Source organism: Leguminivora glycinivorella, chromosome 10 (genome assembly GCF_023078275.1).
Source record: "Leguminivora glycinivorella isolate SPB_JAAS2020 chromosome 10, LegGlyc_1.1, whole genome shotgun sequence".
In the NCBI taxonomy this organism is placed as follows: domain Eukaryota; kingdom Metazoa; phylum Arthropoda; class Insecta; order Lepidoptera; family Tortricidae; genus Leguminivora; species Leguminivora glycinivorella.
The window spans coordinates 14,891,993-14,908,435 of NC_062980.1; the positions used below are offsets into that span (position 1 = coordinate 14,891,993).

Consider the following 16,443-nt stretch of genomic DNA (forward strand, 5'->3'; position numbering starts at 1 on the left):
CAAACTAAGCAGAGCTTGTACTATGGGTGCTAGGCGACGATATACATACTTATGTACTCCACTGGTGACCACATGATCAATATATGGGTGACAAATACGAGGGCTTTGCAGTGCTACACGTTTCCAGACGACCTGTGGCCCATTTCTCAAAACTGAAAGTTACAAGTTACAAGCGGAAGTCTCTTTCCAACTTGTCATATTAGACATTGACTACCACTTGTAAATTATAACTTGTAGCTTCGAGAAATGGGCCCTAGGCCTAATGCTACAAAATCGCGACTGCCCTGAAAAAAGTGTTCAGTTTTCTGTGGTGCAGTCTCTCAAACTCTCAATTTTTCTAACTTGTTCAGGTACTTATTTTTGCTTCTATACTACATAAATTTCACAATAGAACGTTACTCTCACATTTTTCTATTAATAGGTGAAGAAAAGGATACCCGACTGCAATCATGAGATAGAGATCGAGTGCGATACAGAGCCGACTCGCGAACTTTGCAAAGAGAAATGTGAACGGAACATGACCTGCGGTCACCCGTGCCCGGCGAACTGCCGCAAGCCGTGTGACCCAACCACGTGCGTGCAGATCACGGAGCATAGCTCAGAGGCGCCGTGCGGTCACATGGTCCAGCTGCCTTGTAACATGTATCAAGCTATGCAGTCAGGTAAATCAATGAGCTATGCTGATTTTTTTTAATATTGTGGAAACACAGTCCGTAGGTACCTACGCTGGACGCTCCACTTGGGAAAAAACGCGCGAGGCATGTCTAGGGTTGCAAATAGAAAAAAAAAACTAATGTTTTTTTTTCTGAATTATGAAAAAAAACCAAGCACCATGGTTTTTTTTTTCAGATGAAATATTATTGTGGTGAGATAAATTATTGGCGAATCCCTGATGCGGCGTGATTTATGGCGTGAAGCGTGGAGAGGCGATGATGTTGCCAACAGTAAATAGCGACAACTACTAACTACAGATTGTGTAAATGTTAGTTTTATAAAACCAGATATTAAAATTATTAAATTAATTTCGTTTAATAGTTAACATAACATAAAGTCTAAAAAACCGTATTAAAGTATTAACTGTTTTGCAAATTTTATGATTTCGTCCTTTAGAAAAAAAAACATACTCCAGAAAAAACCTGGTTTTTTTTTCACGGTTTTTTTTTCATGTTTTTTTTTTCAAGCCAGAAAGAAAAACCGTTATTTTGCAACCCATGTCTTAGCTGGACATTTCCCACGCAACCACATTGCCTCGCGACATGCCTCGCTCTGTGAGGACCCACCTAGTCATTTAAATATCCAACGGGTTTTCAGGCTCGGTGCCAGATGCGAAGTTGCTCTCTGTTTGCACGGAGCCGTGCGGTACCGTGCTCCGCTGCGGGCACTCGTGCGGCGGCTCGTGCTCTGGCTGCCGCCAGGGCCGCCTGCACCAGCCCTGCGCTTCACGCTGCCACCAGCTCAACATCTGCGGTCACAGGTACGTTTGCGTACCAACTGGTAACCGGAATTCTTGCAGGGTTTCAGACTCTTGATTTCGCTTCTGTTGTAGGTGCGAGGAACCGTGCAACCAAGTGTGCCCGCCGTGCAGCCGGCGATGTTCGGTTAAATGCCCTCACTCTGTCTGCGGTAAACCGTGCGGCGCGCCATGCACGCCTTGCACGGTAAGTTCCATCCAAATTTTACATACAGATATGTCAGGTTAAGGCCCCATTGTGATGCAGCATTCCTGTGTGCAGGAAACTCCATGTGGACGGGCGTGCGAGCACTCAGCGTGTAAACGTGCTTGCGGTGCGCCGTGTTCGCGGCCGCCGTGCTCGCAGGCGTGCGCGCTGCGGCTGGCGTGCGGGCACGGCTGCCGCGGGCTGTGCGGGGAGCCCTGCCCGCCCGCCTGCCGCCTCTGCCGCCCCGGGTCCTTCCCCACCGACCTGCTCGGAGACCCTTACGATGACGACGCCAAGTATGTGTCTATTATTGTATTTAATGCCTCCCGCATTTCGACACACAAATCTTGCTGATATTTTGAATGTTGTAATTTCAGGCTTATCCAGCTACAGGATTGTCCTCACATCTGGGACGTGGACACGTTGGATACTTTAATGAACAGTGAAAATGAAAGCATTCAAATCAAGGCGTGCCCGCTTTGTCGCGAACCTATCATCAATACCTACCGGTACAAAGACCTGGTAAATAAAATGCTGAAGAACGACATCAACCCTATCAAGGAGAAGGTTTATGGAACTGAACAGCTTAGGTCAAAAAAACGAGTTGAGCTCTATAAAAAAGTAAAAGACCTGGGAGAAACTTGGAAACTACCCAGAGGTAATTAAGTTATTGTTTTCATGTGTACATTTATGTAGCATACGTGGAGTTTCAGAGTTTTCAGATACTAGAAGTAGTTCTATCTGATTTAATTTGTTTGCGTTGCGTACGTAGGTTACCTGATGCTTAACCTAAATACCTACGTATTGCTTTTTACCATTCCATTTAGATATCAAATGGGAATTGATTATAATACCTATTAAAAAGGATTAACCCTTAAATGCATGATTTTTTCTTTTAACGCGAAATTAATATATGTGATAGACAATGGTTTTCTGACTCTGGGAAAAATTATAAAAAAATATTTAACATCGATTTTAATACTAAATCAGTGTTAGAAGTTAAATAGGCTAAATCATGTTTATATAAATATATAATTATTGGTAAATTTTATATGAAAATTTTTACTACTATTTATTAGAAAGGTACACTATTTGTGAAACCCTTATGGTAAAATGTTTAAACTTAAAATAAATACTAACTCTGAAAAAATCGGCCTAAATCACATACTAAAAATCGCCATAATCCTGTTTTTTCACACCTTTCCGCCATTTCATCTTAATCCTTAAAAAATAAATAGTAAATCATAATACTATTAAGTTTTTTTAATTATTTATTAAATACTAATAAACAGTGAATAATAATTAAGTAATAAATGTAATTTTGGATAGCTACATATTGAGCCACGGGGTATCAAAGATATGATGCATATATACATCATCATGCGTTTAAGGGTTAAGTACCTAGTAATAAAAGATGCAGGAGTAGGTATACCAACAGAATATGTTTTCTGAATATTATTTTCGAACTTAGGTATTCATCGTTTTAAGTATAAAAGTAGGGTAAATCTTTCCACCTTTTGGCATTTGATAAAATGTAAAAACAAACTTTGTCATTGAATTTTCTTTTTACAGAAAACAATTACTGGAACACTGCATATAATGCGTTGCAACATGCCGTCGGTGGTAAAAGCAAAGATCTCTCCGTTTTACATCTCGAAATGTATCACGTCTACTTCGACATTCTGGCTGATGTCGGGGAATATTATACCAAATACGTTGCTGAGAATTTAACAGAACTGAAAAGTGAGATGCAAGACCAAGTAAAAATGATCTGTGAAGCTCTGGTCGCGAATAAACAGAAGATAAGCCAACAGCAACAGGTAGATATCGGGCAAGAGATGAAGCGTATGAACTCCATCGTTCAGCTAGCTCAGATTCTAGAACTGAGTAAGAATACAACCAACGCCGAGGTGTTGGCTGTAGCTAAAACCGCTAAAGAAGCTGTTTTGACGTGGAGTTTGTATGATGAAGAAAAATCTGTTGAATGTCTGAAGAAGCTCGAGGAAGCTGTGAAGTTGTCGGGTATTGCTAGCAGGGAGGAGCGCGCGATGATAGTGCGCGCGATAGGGCTGAAGGCGGGGCACTGGTACAAGTGTCCCAACGGGCACTTCTACTGCATCGGCGAGTGCGGCGGCGCCATGCAGCTGTCCACGTGCCCGGACTGCGGCGCGGCCATCGGCGGGCAGCACCACGCGCTCACGGCGGGCAATCAGCATGCCGGCGAAATGGACGGCTCGCGCTTCCCCGCTTGGTCTACGGCAGCCAACATGGCCAATTTTCACTTAGATTAGTACTCTTTACGTTTTCTTTGTTTTATAGCTTTTAAACGAAGTAATTTTATCAAAAATGTTTAAATTTGATTTAGCACTACTCTACTCGTATTAAATATCTTCGTAATCTCTTTGATAATCTCAAAAATGAAAAGTGTTCAGCTGTTAAAGAAATGCTGTCTCGATTGTTTTGTTAGATTGCTTAAGAATCTATTGTGATTTAAGTTTACCTACTTACGTTAGTGTATACTTTGCCTACTTATTTTTTTTTACTTTATTTACCGTAGACTTACCTGTAAATCAGTCGGTTTGCTGTATGTTAATTGTGTTTGCTAATTAATAAACAGATTGAGTAAACGAGAGCTTATTTTCCTTACGTATTAATAATATACATAAATTGTTGCCCTTGAGCCATATTGGATGCAGGGTGTCCACTTTCTGGAAAGTCAGGGAAAGTCAGGGAAGCACATAGTGGTCATGGAAAGTCAGGGAAATGATTTGGAGGTCAGGGAAAAATTTGACACCAAGAAAAAAAATTAAAAAGTATTGAAAAAATAATATGATTTCTTGGGTTGGCCACATCCATGACAGCAAAGATCTTCCTAGTAGTGACTTTTTTGACAAATATAGTACCTGCCCTAGTATCCCAGTGATGGCTAATGAATGAGGGATATCTTCATGCTTTTAGCTGACCTTAATCTGTCCAGCCCAAAATCGTAAATGTGGAAAAATCCAGATATTTTTTTTTACATTGCGTGCCCCACCCACATATTCCAAAATGCCGAGGGGGGTAGGGAATAAATTGAGTTATTGTGATTCAGATTAACTAGAAAGTTGCACCTCCATGTACAACATTCATAAGGTGGTGGTTTTGCTAGGGCGACGTGAAAGGGGGATTCTAGCCCTTGACGAACCACGTTGCGAGGCCGAACGACAAAGACAAACGTCGCTGTCCAAATTCTAAGTATCTATCCGACAATCTAAAGCGGAGTTCCTCATAAAGCCAATGGCGCAAAACGTCACATAGAGGCGCAATTTTGTATGAGTCAAAGGAGCATAGGAGGATAGTAAGCGTGACGATGAGAAAACTTTAAAGCACTTGGAAACCTAAAGGCATGTACTTAGTGGCAAAACACCTAAATGGGCATCCCGACGCTGACAACAGAGAAAAAATTTCGCGCTCGCTTCGCTCGCGTTTACTATTTCTACATAGGTAATACCTAGGTTTTACTTCTTTTTAATATATTAGTCACTATTTCGCGCTCACTACGCTCGAAATCTCGTTTTCATTTCAAGCTTTTGCTTTCCTGACTCTGCCCTGATAGTACCTCGGTACTTCGGTACTCCATTTTGTTTGTTATTTTTTGTACATAATAACTACTATCAGCCCCAGGGACGTAACGTATAAGAGGGGAAAAAATTTCGCGCTCGCTACGCTCGCGATTTTTTTCTAGCGCACCTTATCCAAGGGCGCCGAAACTCAAACTCGCTCTATCCTGATTACTTGATAAGAGTGCACGGGCCGGCAACTGGTGTAGCCAAAAATAAATAGTGATAACTACCAACAACAGATTTCGTTATGTTTAGTTTTTTAAAACCAGAAATTAAAGTTTAATAGTTAACCTAAAGATAAAAAAAACGTAGGTATAAAGTAGCTTTTTGCCTGCAGCTTCACTTCGTTAGAAAGAGACAAATAGTAGCCTATGTCACTCTCCATCCCTTCAACTATCTCCACTTAAAAAACCACATCAATTCGTCGCTCCGTTTTGCCGTGAAAGACGGACAAACTGTTTTTTTTTTTAGCTTTTTTTTTTCAAGACAGAAAAAAAAACATTTTTTTGCTACCCTAAGCAAAACTGGTAAAAATGTCATTAAAGAATGAAAATTTGGTCAGGGAAATTTTCTTAAATGGTCATGGAAAGTCAGGGAAAAGTCAGGGAATTTTTTTTGGGTTTAGTAGTGGACACTCTGTGGATGTCGCTTTTTGTGGGGGCCCATCTTGTGGGGACGAGTCACCGTCTGCCGGAAATAAAATTGGATAGGTACCGTTTTATAGTTTTCTATAGCCCAGTATTTAGTCCATCACTTTCATCCAATAGCCCAGTTCATTTTAGATTCCATTAACTCTCAAATAGTCCTTACACCCTGGCGGGTGCTGCCTCTGCGTGTGTCCCATGATACGGGCAAGGGCAACATCCGCTCGGTGTACACCTTACATTTCATTAAAGTGTCAAAAGGGCCTCTACGATTTGGCTTCAGCCCCACGCACGCCTCCCAAAGGTCCGGTCCGGAACACCATTGTTCCGTGATGGGAAATATATACCTAAATAATAATATTAATAATTGTAATATGGGATAGGTAACGAACCTAGTAGAATATAAGTAGTTACTTTTAATCTGATCAAATTATTTTATGGAATCCGATATCGGATGTAGACATCCAATATCGGATCGGATAATGTGAAAACGGACTTAGTTACAAGTTCGTAAAAGTTGAAATATACATAATTAATAGATAAATATATATATACAGTATGTAAACTAACGAAAACCATTTACTGTAACCCGTAAATGTCCAGGTGATACTGAGAAACTTTTACTATGGGATCAACCCCGAAATCACGAAAATATCTTCTGACAGTTTCATAGGTAGTTTTATTTTATAGTAAGTATTTCTTATGGGAGAGTATATAAATTTTTATTTCGCGTTTTGGGTGTTGGTCCCATAGTAAAATTGCTCTGTGTAACTTAAATATTAACAGGCTTCAGTAAATGGTTGGTTTACATACTGTATAATATATATATATAGAGAGAGAGAGAGTGTAGGTATATGATATATCCTACTATAAATGAAAGTAAACGTCCGAGTAAGGTCATTTAATTCAAGAAAATTTAAATACACACTTACTATGGACAGTACCTATTAATAAATAAATAAATAAATAAATAAATATTATAGGACATTCTTACACAGATTGACTGAGTCCCACGGTAAGCTCAAGAAAGCTTGTGTTGCAGGTACTCAGACAACGATATATATAATATATAAATACTAATAAAAGTTAAATACGGAATCTGATTATTTTTATTAAATTAAATTAAAATTCTTTATTCATTTTAAGAATTACTTACATAATTTTAGTTGTGGATACCTACCCCTTTTTAAGTAAACAAATACCTGTGGTAAGGGGTACCGCTCTTCCCTAAAACTAGTAGGTAACTTCTCTTATTCATATACTAAAATTATAAGCGATTAAATTCCGTTTTAAAATTACAATGTGCAAAAATCGTGAAAATTCAAACCTAAAACTATCAACATAATTATTTAGTTAGCAACAGTAATATTAAACATGTAAAATCGAGTAAATTGTCGAAGATCGCTCGACATGTTTCGCTCCGTAACGACAATTTCACGTGAGTTACCCGATTTTACATGTTTAATTAATATGTCAGTGGCTCACGGACCTAGGGTTTGAGATCCGGATATCCGGATATCCGAATTATCCGTTGAATTTGAGATCCGGATCCGAGGTCTAGTAGGATCCGGATAAAACGGATAATACGGATCCGTTAAATATGGGTATCTATCCACGCCAGAAAGAATTTTCGAATCAAATTTATGAATTACATACATACATACAGTCACGCCTGTATCCCATAAAGGGGTAGGCAGAGCACATGAAACTACTAAAGCGTCAGTGCCACTCTTGGCAAATAAGGGGTTGAAAGAAAACGATGGCATTTATGAATTATTTCCTGTATTTTGTCGCCTAAAATGTTAATTTACATTTAATTTATTCAAATACTCCAGAATATCAAGCCATGCGATGAATTCATAAAACTATATGTTAACAAAATAAATAAAATGAACAGTAAACCATTGTTTTTAAAACTGCTTTCGTTTCTAACTGGATGCATCCCGCAGGAATAACGATAAATTATTGATTTTCTATAAAGCAGAAATGATTGCCATGGATATTTTTAAGCTTAATGATGAATTCTGAGATCATGGAAGTAATTAATATAATTACATCCGTAATTATTTTATAAGCTGAATCCAGATCCATTTTCTTTGTATTTAATAAGATGGGAGGAAAACTAGCAGACAGGTCGCCTGATGGTAAGCGATCACTCCTGCCTATGGTCACCCAAAACACCAGAAGGATTGGAGGTGCGTTGCCAGCCTTAGAGCTTCACTGAAAAGCGACAGGCAAATATCAAATGACATTTTGCACATAAGTTCAGAAAAACAATTGAAAATGGTAGATGATAACTAAATATGTGTCACATATTTTAGGGTCAAACAGATTTTAATGTATGGGTAATTGGTTATATCTCTCCTGTGGACATTAAGTCCTTACATGTCCATTTTGTGCTGTGTTGGTAAATAAAATATCTTTTTTTTATTTTATTACAAAAGTTAAGAAAATCTAGTGCTAATTTTTAGACGACATTCTAATGACGGGAAACATTTTTTTAGTTCTTGACACTCAAATAGGAAAAACGGGATACGAATGTACCAGAGTCGTTAACTTTTATAATATTGTCCACAGAAGTTTTACTAAATCTTTTTGACCCTTCACACGTCTAATACGTGTAACACAATGAAATTATATTATATTATCTTTTTTCCTACACCTGAAATTTCGCATGGATGTATTTATTGGCTGTGGTTATGGATAGACGCCCCAGTAAAACGGAGGTATTAGTGAACAACACTACATTACCCTACATTAGCTTATGTATGTTAAACAAACATATTGGCCTACTGTTTAATGTTATATGCTGTACTGTACAATGGGAGTGACATTAATTGGGTCTCTTAACTTCAAACTCGGATAAATCCATTCTGCTTTTTTTGTATAATTATCCTTAAAACCGAATCGATTTACGCGAGTTTGAAGTTAAACGACACAATTGTATGTTAAAAGTTCGTCTAAAAAGTTAATGAAGCAAAAATAGACCATATTTATGTCGTTTTGTGAGTTTAAATTATTTTATTTCGGTAACAGCAGCTTTGATTTGACGAAACCCCTATAAAAACTGACCTTTTCAACACGGATCCGTTTTATCCGAAATATCCGGATATCCGGATCCGGCAAATCTTAAGATCCGAAATATCCGGATCCGAAAAATCGACGGATCTTGCAAACCCTACGGACCTCACGGTAGTTTTATTATGTGTTAAAATTAGCAACATTAAATTCAGCTATTGCAGTAACGCATCACTCACATACTCACATACTCACATTTTTTAATTAAAAATACGTAGGTAGTCATCATACACATTTAATACCCAAAATCATTAAATATTGGTTTCTTTTGTCAAATATTACAGAAGACAATCATTTATTGTGCCAAATTTATGAGTCTAGTAGCCTATTGCCGATATTTCTGTGTCACACGATGTGTAAATCATCTCAATCCTACCAGGAGCGGCTCACTCCGCGAATCTATCGCGGTGCTATAAGTACTTTCTGGCGGCCGCGAGTTCGCGGCCTAATCAGGGGTGGCGCGCGTTCTCACGGAACGCAAGTTCGCATTTTCTATTATTACTTTACGTCTCGAGTTTTTTTAAGGTTCATAATGCGATGTTCGCGTGTGGAATGGCTGATAATGCTTAGTTAACACTTTCGCTACCAAGAACCCGACTGTCGGGCACACCGCTCGTAGAAGCGTAGCCGATTACATGGGTTTCCCCGTATGTAGCGAAAATGTCGTAGCGCCGCGTAGAGCCCGGTTTAGAAAGTGTTAAATAGACATCTTGAATAAAATAAGACAATCTTACACAGATATACTATTGATTGTCCCTCGGAAAAGTTCAATAAGGCTTGTGATGCTAAACCCTTAAACAAAAATATATAAATACTGTATATATACCTAGAAAGTACCCAAGACTTGAATACATAGTATAACATTTTATCTGAGTATTAAGACGATACGGTAGGGGTCAATTCTCCATACAAACGCTCTCGACTATTTCCTCCCTGGTTTTTGAATATAGAGCTATGATTTTTTAAACACAGATTGTTATTATTTTTATCTGTGTCGGACCGTTTTGATTTTTTTGATATTCTGCTTTTTAAAGATTCTAGAGCCAATCAAAAATTTCCAAAAACGGCCTTTTTCATTGTGGCGCAAAAAAAGGTGTGATACTCAAGATTGGTAACAATTAACCAAAAAAGCTAAACGGTCCGACATAGATTATTTCATTGTTATTCAGATTCTCAAATTTCGTTCCGATTGATTAAGTTTTGAAGGAGGAAAGAGTCGAGAGCGGAACCTCGATTTTAAAGATTTTTTTGAAATATCTTGACTGAGTTGTTCTTAATGGACAATTTTTTTCGACAAATCTAGTTAATAACACTTGTATATTTAACTAAAATTCCCAAGTTGAAAGGGGGGCTCCTTTCCATTTTAGCATTTTCGCTACCGTATCCTCTTAATTCGCTTTAATCCATAGGCAACCCTATCGTCCGACGCTGCCCACGTGCGGCTCGTTTCTTTGTTAGAATTTTGTAGGCATTTAAAATGGCGGCATTTCGTGAACATCAAAGCAGTGGGCCTTCTGTACTTGTACTATTATATATTCTGTGATCCTACACAATGAAAGCTTATCCTAATCAAAATTGAAGTTCGCCATATTGTTGGCTAGCTCCGACCAGGCAGCATACGGCGAGCCGTCCATCTCACTGGCGTGCTGGTTGCCCGCCGTGAGCGCGTGGCGCTGCCCGCCGATGGCCGCGCCGCAGTCCGGGCACGTGGACAGCTGCATGGCGCCGCCGCACTCGCCGATGCAGTAGAAGTGTCCGTTGGGACACTTGTACCAGTGCCCCGCCTTCAGCCCAATCGCTCGTACTATCATCGCGCGCTCCTCCCTGCTAGCAATACCCGACAACTTCACCGCGTTCTCAAGCATCTTCAAGCATTCCACCCCCCTACTTTCGTCAAACACGCGCCAACTCAAAACGGCTTCTCTTGCAGCGGCAGTCGCTCGCACCACGGTCTCGTTAGTCTTCGAAGATTTGTAAATCTCGTGGCTCAATATCTTAGCTAATTGGATCATCGAATTCATACGTTTCAGCTCATTATCTATGTCCAATTGTTGTTGCTGGCTCAGTTTGCGCGAATTAGTAATGAGTACGTTGCAAAGCAGTTTCACCTGAGATGTCATCGACGTTTCCAGTCGTGATAAATGTGCATCTTTGTACTTCATATAGTATTTTCCGATAGTATCCAGGAAGTTCAGGTATATATCGTTCATTTCTAATTGCAGAAGTGATATCTTTCTGTCATTTTGCGCCTGCTTTATTATCTTAAAAATGGCATATAACGCGTGCTTCCAATCAATACTGGCTGTAAAATAAAAATTTAAATCGTAAAATTTTACATTACCTAAACAAGAATATTACAAAACTAATAATATTTAAAAACATACCAATGCAAGTTCTACTATGTGCTACCACTAGATCGGTAACTTTCTGCAGCATTTCCTTTTTCTTCGCCCTTCTTTCAGCGTCCGTTCCATACACCTTAGCTTTTATCGGATTGATGTCGTTCTTCAATAGTTTATTGATCAGGTCCTTGTACCGATATGTATTAACAATAGGTTGACGGCACCAGGGGCATGCCTTAAGCTGAACAGTTTCGTCTTTGCTGTTCATTAAAGTGTCCAAGGTATCGACGTCAAAAATGTGTGGACAATCCTGTAGCTGAATTAACCTGAAATTATAAATTTCATAGTTGTTATTACGCTTTGAACCACATCTATTATTTTGTGTAACAGGTAACATTATTAGTATGTTTGAATAAGGTTAATTTTATAGATACTGTATCGAAAAACTATCCAACTACTTAATTATCTAAAAGTTATTGTCTAAAATTAATTAGAATAGATATATTTTTTTGATATGACTATATGAATTAAATGTCGTGAATTAAGGGCCAAATACAGAAAAAAAAACACGCTAAAAGACCTTCGTAAATAAATTCATGAAGTAGTCGCTAAAGCAACCCACAAGCAGATCCCAGGCTCTGTCTCATGAGCCGTAGCAAAATGAAATAGAAGAACAGGAAAAAATAAAGTGGTTCATACTTGGCGTCGTCATCGTAAGGGTCTCCGAGCAGGTCGGTGGGGAAGGACCCGGGGCGGCAGAGGCGGCAGGCGGGCGGGCAGGGCTCCCCGCACAGCCCGCGGCAGCCGTGCCCGCACGCCAGCCGCAGCGCGCACGCCTGCGAGCACGGCGGCCGCGAGCACGGCGCGCCGCAAGCACGCGTGCATACACCGTGCACGCACGCGCGGACGCACGGTGTCTCCTGTACATACAAACGCGTATACATTACTTTCACTATACTCGGTGCTGGTGAACATTGCGAGAGATTTTAACCACGCATTTCTGAGACCAAAGTAAAGAAAAAAAAATACAAAGGATATTTTGCAAAAAATAGTTATTTGTTATACAAGAGTGCAAAGTTGTATTTTAACGTCGGGTGTGGAATTGAAAAACAAGCAAGCGGAAGGATTCTATAGTTGAACCACGAGCTAAGCGAGTGGTTTGAGTTTTTCAACACAATAGAATCCTGAGCTTGAGCCCGAAAAAAGCAATTTTTTCAACACACATGGTTTCTTTTTTATTATTTCTAATTTATTTACAGTAGTAAAATACATTTGCACTCGTGTGTAACACAAAACAGAGTTGCTGTTTTTTGGGTTCAACTTTCATTAGCCCCTCACAAAAAAAAGATTTGTATGCAAACTGACACTGACAGATCTGTCAGTGTCAGTTTGAACTATCAGTTTGCATACAGATCTTTTTTAAGATTATGAATTTATAAGACTGTCTGTTGTCTGGCCTATCACTGCTTCCAGTACAACTAGATTAACCCACTTTTATCAATTTTAAAGCAGAAAATTTGCCTCTATTCAAGGTCAAATTACTTTATCCACTAGTGGATAAAGTGCGTTTTTACCCTTTTAGACAAAGGAGAAAACACGTGTTTCCGAGCTAGTGAGTAAAATATGTATATAAAATAAAGTTGAATTTCGACCCAATTTTAAATTCAAATCAAACATTTTGCTGTATGGCGGATGGAAAGAGGGTTCTTTCATCGTTGCAACCTTGACCTTGAATATGTCTACTGCCAATAAAACGTCTCAATTTCTTGCTTCTTATTGACCGCAGCGACATCGTAGGTCTACAACTCTATTTGCTTTTAATGTACCCGGATAGTCTCCTCTACAGGTCGCAATTTTCAACCGATTGTAAGCAAATTGACTTTATATTTTTTTTGTCGATTAAGATCCAGATTTTCGAAAATTTCCAAAATGACATTTAGGATTTCAAAGCCAGTAGTGCGTACGGCGCTTAAGACCATCGTGACTTGACTATAACAATGACATCAAGGACTACGTGTTGTTCACTTTTAAACATATCGCGAAGGTCTACAGCTCAAAGAGCCACTACTTAATTATTAAAATAACCAGTCGACACAAACATAGACAGAAGTAAAAGCTAATTTAAAGTTTTACCGTGCACATAGTGCAAGGCGCACCGCACAAGTTGGAGCAAGGCGAGTGCTGGCACTTGACCTCGCACTTACGGCGGCAGGGCGGGCACACCTGGTTGCACGGCTCCTCACACCTGTAACATATTCATGAAGGAAGGAATGAACGAATTAATAATTTATTTCCATGTGATGCGATTAGGGTTGCAGAAAACGATTTTTTTTCTGGCTTGAATGTTTTTTTCATAATTCTGAAAAAAAAAACATTTGGTTTTTTTCTATTTGCAACCCTAGATGCGATGCGACCTAGCAGCGCTACACTCAGCTGTCACTTAGGTCGCATCGCAGGTATCTGTTCGGTTCATTGATGTATCATTAGGTATATATTTAGTCTAAGGTTCGGTTACAGTTACAGCTCGCTACATGAATACGCTCGAGGAAATGGATTCGGCGAGCCTGAACTGTAACATGCGTACACACTAGACTAGAACTCCGTTACCGTATCTGTTCGGCTACAGTTGCGGCTCGCTAATCAATACCCGGCTTTTTTTTAATACTATTACGTCGGTGGCAAACAAAGTATACGGTCCGTCTGATGGAAAGCGGTCACCGTAACCTATGGACGCCTGCAACTCAAGGAGTGTCACATGCACGTTGCCAACCCATTAGAAGTACACAGCAAGAAGGAGTGTAGGTACAAGTTCCAAGGAGGGTTCGGGTTGCCGACAACTCAATGGATAATAGACGGAACAAATTCGTTTCGTAGGTCCTTCCATCATCAGCACACCGCATCCTCGTTGAGCTCTAGCAGCCTTACTCACCGGCAGGAACACAACACTATGAGTAGGGTCTAGTGCTATTTGGCTGCGGTCTTATGTAAGGCGGAGGTACTTCCCCAGTTGGGCTCTGCTCTAGATTCGAGCGAGATGATATCCGCTGTGCTGAGCCCTACCACACAAAGCGGAATATCTTTCGCTATGCCTTACCTCCTACCGATATACCAAGTGATAGGGATTAGGGATACCTGTGCCCGCAGATGTTGAGCTGGTGGCAGCGCGCGGCGCAGGGCTGGTGCAGACGGCCCTGGCGGCAGCCCGCGCACGAGCCGCCGCACGAGTGCCCGCAGCGGAGCAGCGCGCCGCATAGCGCCGTGCACGCGGATAGTAGCGTCCCGTCTGTCACTGATCCTTAAACATCATATCATCATATCATGGCATTGTTGCTATTCGAAAACAGATAGCAAAATTGCATTTTATCCACAAGAGTGCCAGTAATTTCATACAAATTTTAACTTGATATCTTGAGCTAGCTGGTAGAAATTACCTATAAATGATGATTTTGAATTATAAATATTGAACAAATTGATAGATTTGATTTAGTTTGATGTTTTATAGTCAGTATACTCAGTATTTTGTTCGTGTTGGTGTGGTGAAAATTTTTGTGTTTCACTCGGCGGCAAAGTTTGTTTAACCTTCGTGCCTTGAAACCCTTGCAACGCTCAAGATTCCACTTTTTGAACCATTTGCTACGCTCGCGGTTCAATATTGGAATCTTTCTCTTGCTCGGGCTTCAATATTGGCACGTGCGGTTAAGCAACAACTGTACCCCCATGTAAAACAAATAACTATTGATTTGTTCCCTAATTCAATATCATGTCATGTTTAAAACTATCCGCTAAAATTGGTAACCTAAGAGTGGGTCCATGCTGATATAGTTTCACCATGCACGGGTAAAATTATTGAAAACAACGCTGATGGCCTACAGCCTGGCAAAAGAGAGTAGAAACACTACAAAATAAAAAGTGAGAATCAGACAATCAGTACATTCAGCCATATTGGTGCTACACTGCGCTTGGCAAACATGACCGAGTTCATTCACATTCCATTCTTCTGAACAGAGGTGAACCATTTAAAAGTTACTCGTTTTTATAATTTTCCGAGACACGGCAGTAGCACGTTAATGCCGCAAGGAAATGAAAATCTGCCCCATCGCATTTGACAGACGTGTCCACACGACATGATGCGCTCACACTTCAGTCTGAACTAACATTAAAATTCTCTTTAAAAACTTACCTTGTTGCATAACTTGCCGAGACACGTTGCAAGGCAGTTGCACGTTATGTCCGCAAGGAGACGAGAATTTGCGCGGAGTGATCTCCGTACACTTAGCCATGTCACACTGCTCCCCGCACCGCATCTGACAGACGTGTCCACACGCCATAATGCGTTCGCATTTTTGTTTGCACAGAGCACGGGTGGGCTCTCGTCCACATTCGATCTCAATTTCGTGGTTGCATCCTGGTATGGGTTTTTTCGTCTGAAAAAATAATAATACAATTAAGTACATAATAATATAAATGAATAATATAAATCAACTAAATAAAATATAAATACCTCGTGGTATCTTAGAAGAACCACGGAAGAGTCGTCTCTTACATAAATACTTGTCGAAACACAGTAGAATGAGTACCTCTCCACAACATAAACTTTTAAGACCAAGTGAGGTAAAAGGGTGAACGCGTACTATTAAATTGTCACTAACATATTTATTTTACCTGGTGCAACAGCAACCGTTCGTCAGGGTCAGGGCACACTAGGATTGGACACACACACCCTTTCAATATTGGAGTAATATCACGAGTAAAGACGGAAATCTTAGCCCTACTCACAAAATCCACTCCGGCGTTTCACCCTCAGCAGTTATTAGCTTATTAGGTACTGCAGTTAACCCTTTTAAAACGAGAAATCGAGATTTGCTAACTTAATTTCGAATTTTAATGACATGTGTTAAAATTGACATTTATATGTTGATAACCAGGGCCCGTAACTTTCATGCCGATGACTTAAATTTGACGTCACGCTGCATATGGGGTGATTCAAGAGTTTTATTTAATAATTAATCACTATTCATCAATCATTTTAATCATGACTTCAAAACTAGGCTATTCATAGGTGAAATAATTAATACCTACTTAATACGTCAAAAGTAAATTAAGTTTTTGTTTATTTTTA

General features: G+C 39.7%; 1 protein-coding gene and 1 pseudogene across 3 annotated transcripts in view; one reads left to right on the top strand and one right to left on the bottom strand.

The window, feature by feature from the left end:
• The window catches only part of LOC125230306, a 41,120-nt pseudogene extending 36,835 nt beyond the window's left edge, over nucleotides 1-4,285 (top strand).
• A 6,183-nt stretch (nucleotides 4,286-10,468) lies between these two features.
• LOC125230550 (NFX1-type zinc finger-containing protein 1-like) overlaps nucleotides 10,469-16,443 on the bottom strand; it is a 46,200-nt gene continuing 40,225 nt past the window's right edge. For 2 of the 3 annotated variants that reach the window (XM_048135732.1, XM_048135733.1), the window contains 6 exons: nucleotides 15,505-15,748; nucleotides 14,457-14,619; nucleotides 13,458-13,569; nucleotides 12,024-12,244; nucleotides 11,367-11,650; nucleotides 10,469-11,284 (listed from right to left, as the gene is read on the bottom strand). In XM_048135732.1, the coding sequence (XP_047991689.1) occupies nucleotides 10,548-11,284; nucleotides 11,367-11,650; nucleotides 12,024-12,244; nucleotides 13,458-13,569; nucleotides 14,457-14,619; nucleotides 15,505-15,748 (1,761 nt within the window). In that variant the 3' untranslated portion in view covers nucleotides 10,469-10,547. The remainder of the gene's footprint in view (nucleotides 11,285-11,366; nucleotides 11,651-12,023; nucleotides 12,245-13,457; nucleotides 13,570-14,456; nucleotides 14,620-15,504; nucleotides 15,749-16,443) is intronic. The other variant, XM_048135734.1, reaches the window with a different exon arrangement.